Source organism: Crocodylus siamensis, chromosome 4 (genome assembly GCF_052110815.1).
Source record: "Crocodylus siamensis isolate JL-2025a chromosome 4, ASM5211081v1, whole genome shotgun sequence".
Taxonomy (NCBI): Eukaryota; Metazoa; Chordata; order Crocodylia; family Crocodylidae; genus Crocodylus; species Crocodylus siamensis.
This window is the reverse complement of record NC_143398.1, coordinates 162,601,318-162,621,582: the sequence shown is the minus strand read 5'-3', so window position 1 is coordinate 162,621,582 and position 20,265 is coordinate 162,601,318. Positions and strand designations below refer to the sequence as shown.

The 20,265-nt window shown below is 40.9% G+C and overlaps 1 protein-coding gene across 10 annotated transcripts in view; it reads left to right on the top strand.

Moving 5' to 3' along the window:
* Nucleotides 1-10,018, top strand: part of SPOP (speckle type BTB/POZ protein) — a 53,092-nt gene extending 43,074 nt beyond the window's left edge. For all 10 annotated transcript variants that reach the window (XM_090044702.1, XM_090044707.1, XM_090044708.1 and 7 more), the window contains 5 exons: nt 2,787-2,964; nt 3,613-3,668; nt 4,064-4,186; nt 7,898-8,040; nt 8,781-10,018. In XM_090044702.1, the coding sequence (XP_089900828.1) occupies nt 2,787-2,964; nt 3,613-3,668; nt 4,064-4,186; nt 7,898-8,040; nt 8,781-8,925 (645 nt within the window). In that variant the 3' untranslated portion in view covers nt 8,926-10,018. The remainder of the gene's footprint in view (nt 1-2,786; nt 2,965-3,612; nt 3,669-4,063; nt 4,187-7,897; nt 8,041-8,780) is intronic.
* Nucleotides 10,019-20,265: the final 10,247 nt, after the last annotated feature.

Sequence of the window (20,265 nt, the reverse complement as noted above, 5' to 3'; positions counted from 1 at the left end):
CACTAAAAACCCCCAGAATGATCTTTAATATATTTAGACATTTTTACCCTATAACTTATGTTCTTCAGTCCTGATTATAAGAATCCTTTATAAATTTAAGTGCATCTGAAGAATCTTGTTTGTCTTGTGCAAAATCAGAATATTCGATCTTCAGGATCCAGTGCTGGATTCAATCCTTGAATTTCTCTTATCATTGAACTCCTCAGTTCTCTCTGTCTTCTGGTTTTAAGTTAGTTTTCTGGAAGTCCTTAATTTATCTGGTAAAGGGAGGTAGAGATGCTTGGCTGGCCTCAATTTTTTGAAAAAAAATTCAGAAATCTGGGGAAGTCTTTTACAAATCCTGTAGTCAGTTAAAGATCATGTTGCCAATTTATCCTTACTTTTCTCATAAAGCATTTCTGAATTGGGTAGGGTTTGTTGCTGGATTTTTTTAATGAGTTGTACCCTCCTAACAAAAATCCTGGGGCTTTTTTTAAATTTCATTTTGCAATTCAAGTTTTTGCTTGTGCCACCTTATTGTTGCGTCCCTTAATTTTTTAAGGTAGTAGAGAGAGAGTAATTTAATCTGTATGGCAGTGGTTCTCAACTGAGATGCCATGAGACTTTCAGGAGTGCCGGAACACCAGCACCACTGCCATAACTGGGTGAAACTGCCTGTACATGCTTCATATGAAGCCTGACTGGCAAGCAGCTGCAGTAGGGGTGGGTGCTTCTACATTACGTTTATTTGATAAACCAAAGTGTTGCTAATTCAGAAAAGTTATGGAGGGTGCCTGGAGTCTATAAAAGTTGAGAACTGCTGCTGTGTAGTCTGTTCAGTTTTTGCCCAATCTCAGTCTGCTAAAAAGGATGTTGTTTTGTTGTTGTTGTTGTTGCATATCTTTCAGTACAGACTAGATACTGGATAAATGCTACCAACTCACTTCAGATAAGCTATTCAGTAGCCATTACTTGCTAACAACTTTTGGTCTCTGCATAATTTGACCTAGATCAGTGGTTCTCAACCTTTTTAATTGCAAGGCACCCAAGTCTTCTAGTCCTTTAACCATTTCAGGTGTACTGGAAGTATTGACTTTGTCGACAAAGAAGGCCTTTGCCACTATCTCTCACCCCAATAAATTAAGCAACTGTGGCATTGATGCCTACACAGTTGGATAGGTAAAAAATTGGCTGATGGGGTGCACCCAGAGAGTAGTGGTGGACATGTTGTACTCAACCTGGCGAGATGTGAGCAGTGGGGTACCCCAGGGCTCGGTCCTCGGGCCCACACTGTTTAACATCTTCATCAGCGACTTTGACGAGGGGGTGGAAAGCATGCTGTTCAAACTTGCTGATGACACTAAGATGTGGGGCAAGGTAGACACACTTGAAGGAAGAGAGAGGCTGCAAATAGATTTAGACACTACAAAAGTGGGCAGATAAGAATAGGTTGGGGTTCAACATTAGATAAATGCAGGGGGTTGCACCTTGGGAGAAGGAATCCACAGTATACATACAGGCTGGGGAGTTCCCCTCCTGAAAGCACAGAGGCAGAACAGGATCTTGGTGTCATTATGGACTCCAAGATGAACATGAGCCACCAATGCCAGACTGCAGCCAGCAAGGCCAGCGATACCTTGTCATGCATCCAAAGGTGCATCTCAAGCCGGTCCAGAGAGGTGATACTCCCCCTCTATGTGACTTTGGTTAGACTGCAATTGGAGTACTGCGTCCAGTACTGGGCGCTGCACTTTAAAAAGGATGTGGCCAGCCTGGAGAGGGCTCAGAGGAGGGCCACCTGCTTGGTGAGAGGGCAGCAGGACAGGCCCTATGAGGAGAGACTGAGGGACCTGAACCTGTTCAGCCTCAGCAAGAGGAGGCTGAGGGGGGACCTGGCGGCTGCCTACAAACTCATCAGGGGAGATCAACAGCAAATAGGTAGAGCCCTTTTCTCCCCAGCACCACCTGGGGTGACGAGGAACAATGGTAATAAGCTGATGGAGAATAGGTTTAGGTTAGAGATCAGAAGGCAATATTTTACAGTTAGGGTGGCCAAAATCTGGAACCAGTTTCCCAGGGAGGTGGTCCTTGCCCCTACCTTGGGCAAATTCAAGAGGAGGTTGGATGATCACCTGTCTGGGGTCTTGTGAACCCAGCATTCATTTCTGCCTGTGGCGGGGGGTCAGGCTAGATGATCTGTTCAGGTCCCTCCTGACTCTCGCTACTATGAAACATATCATCATCAGATTACCCAAGGAAGAAACGCCTTATTGTCTTTAGCATTCATCCATATAAAAGAAATATGGGCATTTGAACTCCTCAAGAGATTGAAACACTGCAGCTGAACCAGAGGCAGCAATGGTGGAAAAATTCTCTGGGCAACGATCTGGGCTTCACAGATTGTCTTGTCCTCTTTACTCTGTTTGCACTGTTATAGAAGCTTTCGGTTCATATGTGATGTTCCTGTGTATTACTGTCTCCTTTGCAGCACTGTCTGTGGAGGATCATTTGTGTGCAGTCGACTCCAAAATACTGCTCCTAGGCCAGGTGTGGTGTGTGGAAGGGGTGTCCATTTTTCCAGGAAGGTGGGCTCTAATAAAAAAAATTAGTCTAATCGAATGAAGGTGCCTTTACATCTGAGCCTAACAGAAAGACCTTGTTTAAAGTGGGGATGGCTGTTTTAAAGTGACCATATATCCTACTTATGCTGAAGCTATGTTTAGGAGATGTGGTTTTTATCAGCATTTTACCTCACTTGTCCTAGAAAATAAATCTCCTGTAGAGAATTTAACACTGTTTCTTTTTAGGTGAGTGTGGTACAGGACTCTGTCAATATCTCCGGCCAGAACACCATGAACATGGTGAAGGTACCTGAATGCCGCTTGGCAGATGAGTTGGGAGGACTCTGGGAGAATTCTCGCTTCACAGACTGCTGTCTGTGTGTTGCAGGCCAGGAGTTCCAGGCTCACAAAGCCATATTGGCAGGTCGGTATTGACTTGTACAGGTTTTAGCAGGATAGAAGGCAGCAGCATCATGGCAGGTGGAGTGTCTGCTAATTTTTGCCTTACTTCTCCTTTTGGAAAGTGGTTCCAGAAAACAGCAGCAAAATGACCCCCAAAATCCTTTCAACTGCGCTTCTGCAGAGAATTTTTTTTCCCCAAAAAGACATCATCATGCTGAAGGATGGGATTGCATTCCCAATAAATTGAATTGCCTGCTTCCTCAAGTTGAAAATGGTGCGTAGAGTTTTTTGTGACTAGCACTATTATAATATACCCCCAGTGCATTTGCAAATGGTGGTTTCCAGTTTTTTTTTCTGAAACATTCTTCTAAACTTAATGCCATGAAATACATTTGACAGCAGGCGATTGCTACTGCTCTTCATTTTTGTTCGAAAGACCCCAGGAAGGTCTGGCAAATTTTGATGGTACGTTGACACTGGATTGTCAACTGTAATTTTATCTAAGTTTGATACTATTTAGAATTGTGACTGCTGCTGTTGTGGAATTTTTTCCTTTCTAAACACCGCTGCAGTCAGTGAGGAAAGGTGCTGGAAATACAGCTTCCTTTGGAGGAGGAGGGTTATTGCTATTGTTTTAATTCTCTCTCTCATTTTTTCCCTGTCACTATAGCACGTTCTCCAGTTTTCAGCGCAATGTTTGAACATGAGATGGAAGAGAGTAAAAAGGTAATGTCTAATGGGAAAAGACATTTTCCCTGCTGAATGGATACATCTCAAGTCACAGCTCAATATCATTATTTAGCTTTATTTATTAGGTAGTGTCCATGCATTACATCATCTTTTAACTTTTTCTTTTCCTCAGTAGATCCAGGTCTCTGCTTCATTTGTGAATTTTGTTACTTTGGGGAGAAGAATACAGAGGGACCTTAAGGAACTCATTAAATATTAAATCGTATTTAGAATTTTTTCTACTCCCTCAAACAGTTTTGTGGGTGGCATGTGTTTGTAGAAGATTTCTGTCTATATAGCTAATTTCTGAAGTTTGAAAGAACTGCAGTAGAAAGAAGTACTCCTGTAGCCTTCTGTCAGGCTCTTAATAAGCTTTATTGTTTCTGATGCAGAATCGGGTTGAAATCAATGATGTGGAACCTGAAGTTTTTAAGGAAATGATGTGCTTTATTTACACGGGGAAGGCACCAAACCTCGACAAAATGGCTGATGATTTGCTAGCAGCTGCGGACAAGGTACAGTTGGGATTTATGTCCATTCAAAGAACCAGCAATGACATATGTCTTCTTTTACATAAAGATCCTTGGAGAATCCTGCCCTAAGATTTTTCACAGTGATCCTTCAATTGTATAGAGGCCTGACTGGGTGAGATTAAATGGATATTTGTGCACAAATTCTTGTGTGCCCTTATTCCTTGCTGAAAAATAAACCCAGGCAGTTCTGTTGAATTGCATCTGTTTTAACTGAGCATGGTTACATGAAGTGTGGGTATAAAGACAGAAATACAAAAGGAATTAAACATGCCAATGTCCCTACCCTAAATTAAGATAAAGTAAGCGGTGACTGAGCACCTTCTTGTTTTCTTAAATTCCTGATTGTTCTGATAAATACATGTCCCACATCCTTATTTGTAATAGTTTAGTTTATTAAAACTTATTTAATCTCTGTTCACTACATTCTTATATGCAGATTGGGTGTGAAGTAGGGGGCAAATGCCACATGAACTGGAAATATCTTCTAGTGGGGAGGTTATTGAATCTCAAAAGTAGAAGTTTGTTTTGTTAATCAGTGGTTATAGTCATGATCTCTGGTTCTCCATCTGGCTGGCTGGCTTGCCTAACCCTGCCATGATTTTACAGGACCCCTGTAGGGGAGGTGTTGGGGGATGTTTTGACTGGAAGACTGGTGGTAATCTTTGTGGCAGGAGCTGTGCTGTGGCCTTGCCTGCCAGCCTCTGTCCACTTCCCTTTGCAGCACCAAGGACAGAAGAGAGTGCATTGCTGGCAGATGAGCTGTGTTTACCAGTGGAAATTCTTAATCTGTAACAAGAATTTTAATTTAATTTTTCTTTTAAAAGTGAACTTGGCACTGGTGAAAGGTGCCAGTTGGACAGCACTGGAGACTAAAGTCCTCTATTTATCCACCAAACAGGTTCAGCACGGGTAGCAGCAGTGCAAGATTCTCCACACTGCCCTGCCAATGTGCCTCAACTCTGACCTGGAGGGACCACCTCTAGGGGTGAGAGCGTAGTTCAGTCTCCATGCTTCTTCAGTCCTTGGATTCTCTTGTGGTGTGAGCTAGGATGGTGGATATTAAGGTGTGGATGCTTGTAACCTTGTTCCACACAAACCACCACAGCCATCAAATAGTAACCACTTCCAGTCATTTTTGACCCGAGCTTAATTAAAACTGGCGACATAGAGGTAAACTGCTCTATATGCCACTATTAGGGCCATATAACCAACATTTAAATGGGGAATGACATTAACAGATTCTTGGACACAGTACAACCATTGCCACATATTATATTCAATATTTAAAGAGAATTGATTGAAAGTTCAATATATCATCTTTAACTGAGACAAGTGTAAATAAGAAGCAGCAGTACATTAAGGGCAGAGTCAGCTTTAACTTTGAATTTCTTGGCTTTTAATGTATTTCTTTTCCTTTTAAACTCATTGTGTCTTTTAAAAGCAGAAACAAAAATCTTTCATGAAAGCATATAAAACAACTGATACTTACCCAAGAGACTGAAACATCTTTGCCTGAGCTCTTCCAGTCTCTTGGGTAAAATATGTAATTAGACCAAAAACAAAACAAAGCACGTCTTCTAACCCCAGGAGACACTATTCCAGTCTCTTGGGTAAGGATGCTATTAGGCAGCTTTTTTTTTTTCCTCAAAACTGTAATTAAGAAAGGGAAAAAAAATCTTAGTACCTGAGAGACCAGAATGGCTACTTTTGTCCAACTATGTAATTAGAAGCTGGAGTTATTTGTAGTGAAAATCCAATTGAAAGTATATTTGTGGAGAGGAATATTTAGTATATGTATGAAATAATGTTAAGCTTTATTTTCCACATTTTGTGCTCCTAATGGACAGATCTGTTTGCAAAATATTTTTCTTATCTGCTCCCTCATTTGATTTATTTTTTTAATTATAGCAATAGATTACACTAGTAAATTCTGTTCCTCCTCCCTCTCCTACCACCTTCCCCCTGCCTGCCACCTTCCCCTCTCCTACCACCTTCCCACTGCAGAATTACTAAACCCTAACCATCCCCCCAGTAATACAGCTCAGTTAAACAGGATTTAAATACTCCCTCAGATTCTTTGTGGGAGAGGAAAGGAGAAATTGTTCTGGCTAGGAGAGCTACCTAAAAATGTAGTTTACAGTATGAAACTGTTGATTTGACTTTGACTGTCATAGAATAAGCATCCCTACCAGAATATAAACAAAAAAAGTTTAGTCCTAGTATCTATTATACTGTGAGCATCCAAGTGCTCTTTACAGCCATGAAAATGGGAGCAACCAGCACACAACAGTTACTGTAAGTAAACAGAGCAGTCCTTATGAGTCCAGTATTAGTTTGAGCATAGCCTCATGTATTGAAGATCTTGCGTTAATATATACTCTCATCCTAGAGGGTTCTAAAAAGATTTATAAATTACACATGTGGATTACTCTATCCACCATGGAAATGGTGTTACCTCTCAGCTGAAAAGCAGCAGCTCTAACAAGTTGAAGTAAAACTAGTCAATATCTTAAGACAGAAAGGAAAGAGACCTTACCCTGTTTAAGATTTAGTGGAGTTTATGTAGTCTAAACTTAACTACACGCATGAAAATATGGTTTGGTCACTGGGACTGGTGTCCTGGTTTTTGTTAAAAGTACCCTGGGATCTATAGTGAATGCAGATTTTGATTTTTGTTTTATTCAAAAAGTTGCTAATTCCAGGTTCATAACACACAAACTTAAGATTTCCAAAAGTGACTACTGATACAATCTGAATTAAGTCTGGGGGGTTCTTTTGTTTGTTTTCAGTCTCCCTCTAAACTGTTCAGAGGCTGGATCTGGAAATTGGATTATTTTAAGGTATCTTACATTTGGCACCCAGAATCAGTGGTCATTTTTGAAAATCTTGATGATAATAGCAATATGTTGTTTCAGTATTGATTTTAAGGCATCAGAAAGAAATATACGAGACCTCTTGCTTTTGTTCTAGGTATAGTTTTTCATCAGATTACTGACCAGACTTAACTCTCGGTGTCTGTAAATTTGATGCAATCGATTCATAGATTGGTTAGAAACACTTAGATGGGAAGGCAAAGTTAAGTGTAACCCTGTTCTCAAGGCTTTGCAGACATGCTGTGACATTCTGTTTTCACCTGTACAACCACCAGAAATTGGACTTTTATTTACTTTATGCTTGTGCGATGTTAATATTTTACCTGCAGACCATTAATAGCAAAGAAATTGAGGAAAAGCTGCCAAAGCATTACTGGAACATATATGGAATGTTCTCTGTAATATTCATTTGTCCATTGAATAAGGAACAGACTATAGGCAGTAATGGAGTACAATGGGACCATGTTTCAGAAGTATGTGGTATCATAATTGAGACAAGTAGGTGTTAAAGATGACCTGGAGTTCCTATTTTAAACTATGTCTATGGTACCAGTAGATCTGTAACAAGAGTAAATTAGGATAAGAGTTATGGTGGGTATGATGCCTGTCTGATCCTCTGTTCGGGGTAAGCACGTGATGATTCTTTCTTGCTGGTCAGAAGTCTCTTCTGAGCAGAACTTAGATGTGTTTAACAGTGAAGAGGTCTTTGCAGTGTGGTAGTGTAGTCTTTTATTGAAGAGAGAAGCAGTATAAATAGAGCTTCAGTGCAGATCTGGTTATAATTCATCAATGCAAACATAACTTTGTTTATATTTTGCAGTATGCGCTGGAACGTTTGAAGGTGATGTGTGAGGATGCACTGTGCAGTAATCTGTCTGTGGAAAATGCAGCTGAGATTCTCATCCTAGCTGATCTACACAGTGCTGATCAACTAAAAACTCAAGCAGTGGACTTCATTAACTAGTGAGTTTACTACAGTCCCTTTTTGTGAGGGGAGAGGGATGAAATGGCTGGAAGGGGTGGTTTTATGAACTGTGGAGTTAACTTTAACTTCTCATAAGCAATAAACCCAGGGGTATGGTGGTGATTATATTTTTTTTTTAACTTTTAGGCTGATAGAGTTTGTTTGGCATCCGAGAAAATCCCATTATTCTAAGGATTAATCAGTGGGGTTCTTTGCACCAATTTAGTGGATGTGGGAAGCAGGAACTTTATAAACTACTGAGTGATCCTCAGGCTTTTCCTTTGTTGATGAGAACTTTCAGAAGATAAGATACCTCTTTTAAAAGTCAGGGAGGTTTTTCATATTTGTAAATACTAATATAGTAGGTGCTTTTCTAAAGTGAGAATTGCTAGCTGTCAAATGTATTTTTTTCCAGCAGTGTGATATGCTGTGGATTAATAATCTATTTGTGCATGGCAGGTGAGGGAAAACATGTATTGTGTAATTTCCCTGGCCTAGACTTATGTATACTTGGATCAGTCTTATGCTGAAGGACTGTCCGTACTGAAAGGCAGATCATAAGGATTAAAATCTGTGGGCACAGCAAAAGATGGATAATGCACATCCAAACCCCAAAAGATCTTGAAAATGGAAACTGAAAATGAGAACTTCTTTGGGCACATGGAAAGAATTTGTTTTCTAATGTTTTTTTAACCTTCCCAGGTCAGTTAACTCTGTGTTTTGTTCTGTTTCCTCATAGTCATGCTTCTGATGTCATGGAGACCTCAGGCTGGAAGTCTATGGTGGTATCACACCCTCATTTGGTGGCTGAGGCATATCGCTCTTTGGCCTCTGCACAGTGTCCTTTCCTGGGACCTCCACGTAAGCGGCTGAAGCAATCCTAAGACCCTGTCCATCACACAACCCCATGTTTTTCTGGAAGCAGCAGCAGCTGTTGCTGCTCTGACCTTGACCACCAGGTAGACAGCGAAATCTGTGGAGCTTTTACTCTGTTGTTGGGGGAAAGACTGCTTCGTGACACCCAGACTTTTAAAAACAGCACCAAGTAACTTGGGGGAAGGGGGGAGGGTGGGCCTGGGGCTCGGGGGCTGTTCAACCTAACGAATCCCTGTCGCTGCATCGTCTGTGTGTTCCCTTCGACTTGGCTGAGTCAACCACAGGGTTCGGTTTAGGCACCGGCCCAGTCAGAATATCCCAGTGGTGGTACTGGGGGAAAAATAACGTCTCTGCGTCTGACAGCACAGAACAAATCGTCAGATGCCTGGAGCAAAAGAGGACTTTTTAGTTTCTGGAGAGAGTGGGGGTCAAAACAATTTCCAGTAAGGTTATGGAAAGAAAATGTGTGATGGGAGCTCCAGTAGTATTTATATCAAAAGAGAGAATTTAAGTCCTTCCAGCTGTGCTAAAAACTGGACGTTTGTGTAACTCCTTATTGCCATCCAGCAACAAGAAGATCAGTTTCTTTGTTAGTAGCACTTGTATGTTAATTGCAAAAAAAAAGAGAAAAAAAAAGAAGAGGAAATCTTTTACAAAATGACATGTTGAAGTGAAAACGGACAGTAAAAAGCTGCGTGCTTTGGAGGGTGTGAATAGACTGAAGGCAGCCTTTGCAAGTCTATATTGACTTTGAAGGACTAGAGAATCCTTGACCCTGGAGCGTGCTGTCTGACGAGAACAATGGTTACCTGTTTTTAGATATTGTGGAAAATGTTTTTGGCATTTTTCCCTACTTTATTTCCTTCCCTCATCCCCCTTTTTTTAAACGAGGAGAAATTTTATTGTTCATGAACACTGCGTCAAAGGTCCCTGTCCTGAGTTGCTAAATGATTCTTACCAACTGTTTGTACCTGACTTGCTGACTGTGTAGGAGCCAGTCCTGTTCCTTTCTATTAGTCACTCTTCTTACAGGGAAGAAGTTCCAAAATAGCTGGTAATTTTTTTTTTCTTTTTGAAAATATAAATAATTACTATTTTGTACTGTGTGGTATCTTTTTGTCTTTCTTATTCCATTTTCAAGACCTCTCCCAATTGAGAACGAGCTCCCAAAGGGTTCAGCTTCAATTGACTGCCGGGTACTGATAGTGACATGCTGTTCCTGGAATCCAAATGGGATTTATTAAGGGTTGTTGTGCACAGAGCTGCATTGCCAAATTACATTTTATTCCTCATAGCAGATACTACTGAAACACCAGAGAACATTTGTTTTAATAATGGCTGCGTGAAGTTGATCAATAGTCTTACCTGTCCGTGTGTGTGTGTGTGTGTGTGTGTGTATGTGTGTGTATATATAAATATAAACATGAGAAAGGAATGCAGTAGTTCAAGCTATCTGTTTTACTACAGCAGTGTACAAAGCCAGCTATCCAGGTGGTGAAGAGACAGGTCATCTCTCCGTGCCATAACTAGATCCATATATTCAGGGAGGCTGGACTGTTCCAGGACACTTACAAATTGGTCTGACCTCAAGATGACTGGTTGGAACATTTAATGTACTAGAGACAATAACCCTGCTTTAATTTGAGAAATAGATCAGATTAGTTTGTTTCTAATTTCTGGTTCTTTCATAGTCGTGTTTCACAGCGTTTGTGCCTTTTATGAAAGAGATCTTCCAATCGCATGCTCATATGTAGGGCGTCTACCAAACTTGAGCTGGCTGCCAGCTGATTTTGTAGACAGACTGTAGAGCTGGCAGCCGTTTTCATGGATTAAGTGCAGTGCGCTCCCTGCCCCAACAATGTCTCTGGTCATGGAGGCCTGATAGTGCTGCCTCTTACTGCTGATTGGCGGCAAGAGCTATCCATCATGCATCTGCACCCCTTGCTGCTGATTGGAGAGGTTTGGGGCCATATGATGGGCAGTCCTCACAGCCAATCAGCAGCAAAGGGCAGCAGCCATCTTGCCAAGCCATCAGCCCCATTCTCCAGTTGACTGTGCAGCCAGGCCTCAGCAGCCACCAGGACTGGTGGAGAGCCAGCATTTTATTTTTTGGTAAGTAGTTTTTCAAAGAGTCCACCAAAAGTGAAGACCCTGCCCAAAATTGCGGTTTTCACAAAAATTATATTGCTATTTCAGTAGTTCCCTACTCATATTTTTAAGGCCCTGGCAGATGTTACACTTACCAGTTAATCATGCCTTAAGTAGTAGCCCAGCCATGTGTTCATACAGTTTAATATCATTCATGATAGAACAGGAAATAGGCTATAAAAATCATCACACAATATTGTAGTAATTTTGTAGTCTGTTTTCATGACATCCTAAGTTGAACATATGACTGGTGCATTCCTGAGGCCGGGAGCCCTGATCACTTGAGTGGCACTGATCATGTCATGGGAGTGTTGATCAGTGGACCAGAATTCCCAGTCCCAGGCACACGTTGGGCAAGCCTATATGTGGTTTTGAGTAGGTACTATTACATCAGGATGTGAACCATTTAGCATTTACTGTTACCTTTTTAAAAAGCACAGATTGTCACCACCAAGTTATAACTATTCAGACTTGAAAAGCTTTGTTGCTAGATAATTACAGAAGTTGTTTATGTGACATTAAGCCCTCTAATTATTTCAGAGAATCTTCATTGTTTACTGAAAGGTTAAAACCACCTGATCAAGGTTTCATCCCTGCTGTGTGAGGATGAGCAATTCTTTTGGGAGTCTCTTTAGCCCAGTATTTCCCCAGGAAGCAGACAGACTTACAAGAAGGTTTAATGGGTCTTGACGTCGCCTGTCCTTTACCTTCCTTGGAGAGTTACTTACTGGAAAGCAATACGCATTTGGCATTCTCCTTCCCAGAGGAATGGAAATACACCTGCAGAAAAATTAATCTGTCCTGGGACTTAGATGGCCCGATAGAAAAGAGATGTATCCAGGGTACACCCTCTGTGTCATGGTAGCCCTGAATTCAGATGTGTGAAGGAGTCTAGTTGTTCACATTATTCCAGTTACGGGTGATTTAACATTTTATTTGTCAACTTCACTTTTTTGTTTCTGCTTTTTATTGTAAATGATACAGCTGAAACCATCTGGCTATAACAACATCAGAGCTAGAGCATACTGTTCATAAACCTCCCACTGACATCCTCCCCTCCCCAGATCTGAAATGTAATTCGAGTTAACTCAGTGTGTGACATGTGTTGTTACTGCAGAAATGCCCATGCCAGTAGAACAGTTGGAGATTTGAATTTCACAAGAAGAAGGCATATTTATCAAAACAATACATCAGAGAGATGCTTCAACAGAATCTTCCAAACCATAGCACACCACTAAGGTTTGAATTCAACATTGATCTTGGCCCAGTACCACTGTCTTTTTCCTTAGTTGATAGTCCAATGTTATGCAGTTCTATCCAAACTGTATGCAAATGGAGAAATATATATAATTATTCATGTTCTCACCCTCTGTTCACTCCCTCCAGTTGTTTCCACGTTAACCTAGAAAGCTTGCTGCCTTCTCAAAAGGAAGAAAAAATATCTATGCAAGCCTTTCAGGTCAGGGTTAAGGGCATACATCAGCCGTAAGCCTAGAACCCAGTGTCAGTTCTTTCTTACTATCCACTCACCAAAAGGTCCCCTTTTGGCCCAAAGAGCTATCTTTGCCTGCCCTTAAGGTTTTGTTGTTCTAGTCAGATTCTACTGAGGTATTTTTCTTCTTATTGTGAGTTTTTCCAGATGAAGGGAAACAGCTTGCCTGCTTACAAGCAGAACAAACAAGAGAGTGGGGAGAGCTCCTGTGCTTTGAAATTCTCTTGCTTTGTTCTGGCTCTAAAACTGCTGTTAAGGACAACACCATCTCTCTTTAAAATCTGTTGCAGCTTTTTCCATTTTAACTTCATTTCAGAGGAATTCTCAGCTTCAGTGCACTGTTTCCTGAAAAGGTTTTGCTAAAATGATTGTCTTGTTTTAATCAGTTTGAGACAGGTAGGTCTCCTTTCTCCTGTGACTTCCGTTGAACTTACACTGCAGAATTACTTAACTCATTTATTTCTAATGAATTTTTCTTAGTTAATCTAATATGAAGGCATTTAATTATACACAGTGTCTTTCTCTTCTTGACCTCCTGACTTCTTGGAGCTTCAGCTTTGATTCCAAGATGCATGTCGCAGCAAATTATGACTTGGCAATTTTGCAGTTCTTGTTTATGTTAATTTGATATTTATTAAGTTAGCCTTAAATGCACTAGTGATGCTGCTGTAGGGTGTACACCAATGGATGGCATATGGAAATGAGTGCCATGTTTGTACAAGAAACTTAATGGGCCAAAGAAATTGGGATAATAGGAAAAATAATATATGGTAGCCTGGAAAGATATTTAAAAAATACGTAGGCATGGAATAATTGGATGCGAACTCTGAACTACCTGGTCATGATAGAAGGTCTCCCTTTAGGTCAGAAGTGAGGGTCATTCGGCAGATAGTATGGAAAATAAATTGGGACTGCTGTTTAATTTTTTTTTCCCTCTGTACTGTACCTGTCAAGTTCATAAGGATCCAGTTCTATAGTCTGAAGTCCTAAGTTAACTTACCTAAGCACCGAATTCACCCTAACAGTGCTGCTCTATTACTTTTGGCTTGGCAGGCCAGGTGAATGGTGTGGGGCCAGTTCAGAGACCAGATCTAGCTCTGGGTACCAAGTTTGGGACCCAAATGGCCTCCCTCCTCCCCATACACCCAGAATGAGCCCTGCTGTGCTTCCTACGGGCCCTGCCATTCTCCAGTCAGTTCTGCGCCACTTCCACCTGGGTCAGGATCCAGCCCCATGCTGCTTCCACCCAAGCCAGTGCACTAGGACTGGTACCTGCACCACCTCTGCCTGAGTTAAAGCACCTGATATAAAATGCAGAGCCATGCTATCCAGTCTGCAGGGTGTCCAGGGCTTAGAAATTTGGTAGGAAGGGAGTGACAGTTTCTGCCCCTACTCACCTGCTGCCCAATTTCCAGGCTCATGGGGAGGCTTGTGGCTAGATAACATGGCTCCACAGGCTGGATCTGGCCCACAGGTCAGGACTTGAGCACCCCTGCATGAGAAGAAAAATAATAGAGTATTGGAGTAGTGGTGGGTTGGGCTTGAGAAGGAGTTGAATTATTCAATTGCGAATAATACAAAAGACACTTTGATAGGAATAATAAAAAATTCAGGCATTCCTTATGAGAATAATTGAGGTAAGTGTGATGCCAAAGGAAGGCTAGGGGAACTGGTGAGTGATGATCAATTCAATAGTAATGTAGCATGAAAATAAGAAAATGCAGGTTTGGGTAACAGAGTCGTTTCATGCTCTGTAACTGGGGTATTTCCTCTGTACCAGCACTGATGAGAACAAAGCCAAGAACATTACATTCATCTCAGCTACCAAGAAAATATTGATTCGGAAAGAATTCAGGGAAGACGACAGATTTAAGGAGCCGTGAGGATTTACTTAGAGCAAAGATTAAAGAAGAATGAGTATTTGTTGTTTAAATTATTGCCACTGGGGAGGGGTGTTAAGAGTATATGCTGTTCAAATATTTGTACAAAAATGAAGAAGGAGATGCATTCAGTGTTCAGATAAGCAGCAGTATATAACTAGAATAAAACCAGATAAAACCTACTACTGGAGAGCTCTTCTTGTTATGAAGACCTGTGGAAAAGTCCCTTGGGAGAAATAGTGGGTATTCCATAACTTTTAATAATGTAAAACTTGACTAGACAAGGCACTCAATCTGCAGTGAGAAACAGTCTGATCAAGAAAGGGGATGGAGTCAGTGAACAAATTCGTGACTCTTCTTTCAGAACAGGACTGTATGGTAGGACTGAATCTCTTTGTAGTGCCTAAAGCTTCTACTGATCTGATCTCTTTGAACCACATCCCATTACACATTGGTTCTGCCCCACTCCTTCAACCCCCATCTTTTATCTTTCTAATCTTCATGTGATTGGCAAATTTGCTAAGAGCTGTTCTTATGCCAAAGAAATGCCTGGCAACCGCATTGGCTAAATAGTATTTTGAACTCATTAAAGTCTCTGGAAGTTATGGACTGGATTACAACTAGTAGGAAACATCACTTCTTGAAAACTGTCAGATACTTTACCACTATCACACGGTTTCACACACATCTTGCCATGCTTTATGGACCATGAGTTGAAAACTGATGTAAGAGTTATTTTATGTTTCTAACTTTTAACTTAAGATTATGAAACTTTTTACAAAAGTATTCATGTGAGGGGGTCTTGAAGGAACCTGGCATTTCACTGAGAACTTCAGACCTAGCAGGTGGAAATGGTGTAAAACTTAAAAAGTATGGCCAACAGACAAAAATCCCAAAATACATAAAGAATGCAGTGTACTCCCTGTATTAACACAGTGCTGTAATATGACTTGTGGGTAAAAGGCTTGTCCTTAACTAAAATTAAGTAAGGCTAGAACAATGGAAGTCAAGAGACCTGGTTTCTATTCCCAACTCATTGTCTGCCCTTGGGCAAGTCATTGCACTTCGTTATGCTTCATATCCCTATGTGTAAAATGGGAATAATGTGGTACACTAACATGTTTTGAGATCTGTGGTTGAAATATCCATAAATGTCATTGATTATAATAATTTCCTAACAGCCTTGTAATGCTGTTTTTCTCAATGGCCTCTCCCTATTTCTAATACTGCTCAACGTGGTGCCATTACCTAAGCCAGATCCTACTGAATTTAAAAAACAAAACAAAACCCCACCTCGCACATCTGATCTCCAATATGATATGGCAGATGGTAAAATCTGAATTAGGCAGAAGCAGTCTCTTATCTGTGGACTGTAAACAAAGCTGAACTGCAGAATTTTTTTTAATGAGCTAAATTTATTTCTAGGTGCTGAAGCCTCAAATGGCAAGGAAAAGGGGGCATTTAACATGCAGTAAATTTCTAAATAACTTTTTCCCTTCATTTCAGCACCCCAGAAATAGTTCCCTTCAGCTCCAGGGCTGCTGTAGCTCCCTAAAATACATCATTCTCTGAGATCATAAATATTGGTGATGCTGTTATGGCATAGAGCTAGCCTATAGGACACAAGGTAAGTGGCATCTTTTATTATATTGGCATGACATTTCTTTTAATGTTATATGACTAGTGATAGCATGGTTCTTCAAAATTAATTCTGTATAATCAATGCCACTTACCTAAGACCTGCGAGCCAGCAGTTCTCTTCATTAATGCTAGAATGGCAGTTCTGATTATGCAGAATGAGATATTCTAGAGCGTCGGCATAGCAGGAGTTGATGGGGGCAGTGTCTGGGAAATGAAAGTACTATTTAGTAAAATCTGTAGCTGTTTAGGCTTGCCTTTTTGGTATCTTTTTTCCTCAAATGTTGAGCTCAACAACTTCTACTTGGCACAGCACTGCCCAGCAATGCTCATTATGCTTAAGAAAGCCATGTTAACCTGAGATCAGCCAGAAGGCAGGGTTGATTTATACCTTGTAGTCCTAAAGCAGAGATGTATAAGCTTTCTTAAGCAGCATCTTACTTCATCAAATGTTATGAAGGGACTGCAGGAAGCAGAACATCTAAATGGAAAGCAGTGATTAGACTACAAAGGGCCAGGAAGGGGCACTTCAGGGAGAGGCAAGTTGAGTAGGAGAGAGGAAAACGAAGCAGTTAACCCATTGAGAGACAGAGGGGTAATAAAAGCCAATCCAGGTAATGCGATAATCTGTAGTCTTGTTTTAGACCATACTTAACATACTCCAGCCTTTGGATGATTTCCTGTTCTGCAGCTTCCCATTCACATTGCTTTTTAAAGTTCTGTTGTCTGAGAATTGCTACTCTGAGGTCAATGGTGGAATGTACAGGGAAGTTAAAGCATTCCGCCACAGGCATGTGTATCTTTCTGGAATTAATGTCAGATCAGTGTTCATTCTTTCATGTTAGAGATCCACATTTGTCCAAAGTAGACAGCAGAGGGAGGGGCATTTTAAGTAGGTGATAACATATATGATGTTAGTAGAGAAGGATGTGAATGAACCGTGCATGTTATAATCCATGTTATTTTGTGCATTGATGATGTCCCCACTGATGAGGGGAGACAGCTGGCACTTGAGTCTGGAACAGGGTCTGGTGCTTTGGTGAGAATGAGTTAGGTAGTCTCTTGCTGGAGAGGTGCTGTTTGAGGTTGGAGGCTGTTGTAAGCCAGGACAGGTTTGTCCCGATGGTTGTCATTTCTCAGAAAAGAAAATGATATTGCCCTATATAAAGCCCTGTCTTGATCCAGACAAAATCATACGTCCCAAGTTTTCTCTAAGCAAAATTGTCCCATATATTAACAACTGAGTATTTTTTATGATGTTGGTGTTACAGGGTATTTAATACTTAAACCTCTAGCATGTACATAAAAAGTTTGAGAGTTTTAAAATTGGAGGGGAAAGAAAGGATGTGGATGCTAGATTAGACAGTGATTGGAAGAAGCAGAATAGCATAGGGGTCAATAGTATTTTAGTGTAATACCATTACTCAGTAAACATTCTATTTAAACTGGAAGTTCTGTTTCAGTTCTTCAGTGGCAATCAAAAGTGGTTGCCATCTGTTGGGTGCTCAGAAGTTTCTCTGAAATGATTTGTGAAGCATAGGTGCCCAAGTGTGTTAATGCAAGATTAGCTAAGGTGTAAACTTAACAGACTGTGGCCTACTCCACAATAATGGCCCATGTGCTCTCTCTCACCCAGTAATAATTGTGAAGTAGCTTAGTCTTCAGTGAAACTTGCTGAAGGATAGCTTTTTCCACTTTCCTGGGAGGGTAAGTACCTTACAGTTACCACAGGGTAAGACTGCATGGTTTCAAGTGAGCAGCTTTTCCTTTGGAGGTGTGAGAGCCCCTGTTGTGGTGCTTACTAGACATGAGTTTAACTCATGTGACCTTGGGTCAGCCCTGCATGCAAGGTAAAACGTTTCTCATGATGGTATTTTCATCCTATCCTAATACTTATGAATTTTATACGGGTGTTTCATCTTCAAAGCCCTTTAGAAGCATTAGTCTTCCCAATATGTCTGGAAAGCAAGCTATCATTTTTAATTTTTTTTTAAAGACAAAAAAAGAATGGGGAAGGTGAGCTAGAAATTGCTTGCTTGAACTTGCAGTACCAGTAGAGCTAGGATTAGAATGGGAGTATGCTTATTTAAAAGTCCTTTGCCGAGTTGGCTAGCCCAGACGGCTAGCCTTAGGCCCTGAGTTTGTTCCCAGTCATTCTTGGTATATAGGGGGTGATCAGGAAAATGTACAAAACCATCTGTACATAAAGTTTAGTTATTTTAGAGGAAAGATATGAGTGGTAGAAATAAGCCATAGTACAACAGTTGATTGCTTATTATTGACAGGGGTGTGATATCATTGGTAGCTGCTTAAAAAGCCCTCCACTCATGTCCTATGTTTTTAAAATCCTATTATAATAGGTAATTAAAGTATACTAATTAAATTAAGATCCCATCTGTCTGAGTTCAGCAAGCCAGCAAGTCCCTTAATTAAGATATCATGTTTGCTGTAACGAAGGCTGGAAGCAGAAGGCTGGCTACCAAAGGTATAAGCAAATAGTTTCTCTCCACTGAGAGACCACCAGAGCACCTGTGGGCTATGGAGATAGAACAAAGAATCTGCAAGGTAAGCAATACTTACTTATGGAGTGGTAACAAATGGCAGACTAGTTTAAACCTGTTTTGGTCCTGCAAATTGGCATTTATTGTAGTTGAATGCAAGTTTTTGATAGGTGCTCATTGGTAGGTGGCTTTAAAGGACAGATTGTACCTCAAGTTAACTTCTAAGACATCAGCGGTGATCTCGACGTGAGCCCATTGTCATGGTAGGATGATGTCTGAGATCTGAGTAGAGAAACTTAGCCACTCATTCTCCCCCCCCCCGCACTTTCAAGCTTCCCTTTAGTGTTCTTAGCGTTCCACTAGCAAACCCTCAGATTAATACCCTGGGCTGTTTTACTTGATGCTGCTTTTACTCCTGTTTCTAGTTATGAGTCCCATACCGCTAAGAGGAGTCTATTAAGAAGCCTTTTCCCAATAGCATAACTAGGGCTTGGCAAGCAATGCCAAGGCAACCAATTTAGATGGGTGCCAGAATGGCAGCCCCTAGAGAGCTTGTGCTGTACAGGCTACTATAGCTGGCATGCAGGGAGATGGACTCAGGCTATTGAGGCTTTGGGACCATGTCACTGTGATCGTACCAGGACTGGCCAGAGCATGGTGAGACAGTGCCATAGCTGGTAAGACTGCTTTCCCCCCAACCCCACCTCCAATTCTGCCCAGGGCACTAAAATAGCTAGCTATGCCTCTGCCCCTTTCTGACACGTTATGCTGTCCTTTGGGAGAGCATAAAACTTGGCAGTCTGATGCCAAAGATTTCGTATCTAGATTTTTATACCAGGCTCATCATCATGGTATTGGAATAAAACATTTCCAGAGGGAAGTAGTGTGTTAACCTTGTCCTGATTAAATTCCAATATTAGCCAAATATAATTACCCCTCTAATTCTTTCTACAGTTTTGGATGGATACAATATTCTTCATTTATGATCCTAAAAATATATTGTGTGGTATTTATGTAGCTTATTCATACTGGTACTTTGTTGGATTTCAGACACTGCTGCATTTAGTGGTACATGAAAATTTATACTTTAAATGCATGTACATAGGTTTGGTCTCTTGTATTTAGGATGAGAGGCCATATGTATAGGAAGATGTATCCAATAAGAGATTGCTGCTGGCTGAAGTGTAGCCCATGGGCTGTTTTATAGCTTAAGTGAAGTTATAATTAAAACTCAGTGGCCAAGTACATGTTGCACTGTGTAAAAACCCTGCGAAATTTTTCAGCACTCTAAGGGTTTAGTGCTTTTTCCCTCTGACCTCCAGTTCTATTTCCCTTTGTGTAGAGGAAGAATATTGATCAGTGTTTTCTGTTTGGAGATGAATCAGCCTTGATAAAGGAAGTGCTATATAAACTGGAATAGGAGTAACCTGTGGCACCTTGGCACCATTGAATCAGTAGATAGCTCTCCAGTAAGAGCAAATTTCATTTGGGAATGGACACATGTACATTTTGGAGTGGTTTCAAGAAGGAGCAGCTGCTGTATTCTAATTGTTACATGTGGACAGGCTGGGAATGACACAGATATAGCAAGACTACTCCAACTTTAACACTGCTTCATCCAATGTAAAATTGGAACGGTTTTGCTACATTTGTATCCTTCCCAGCTTATCCAGGCATAACAATTGGAAT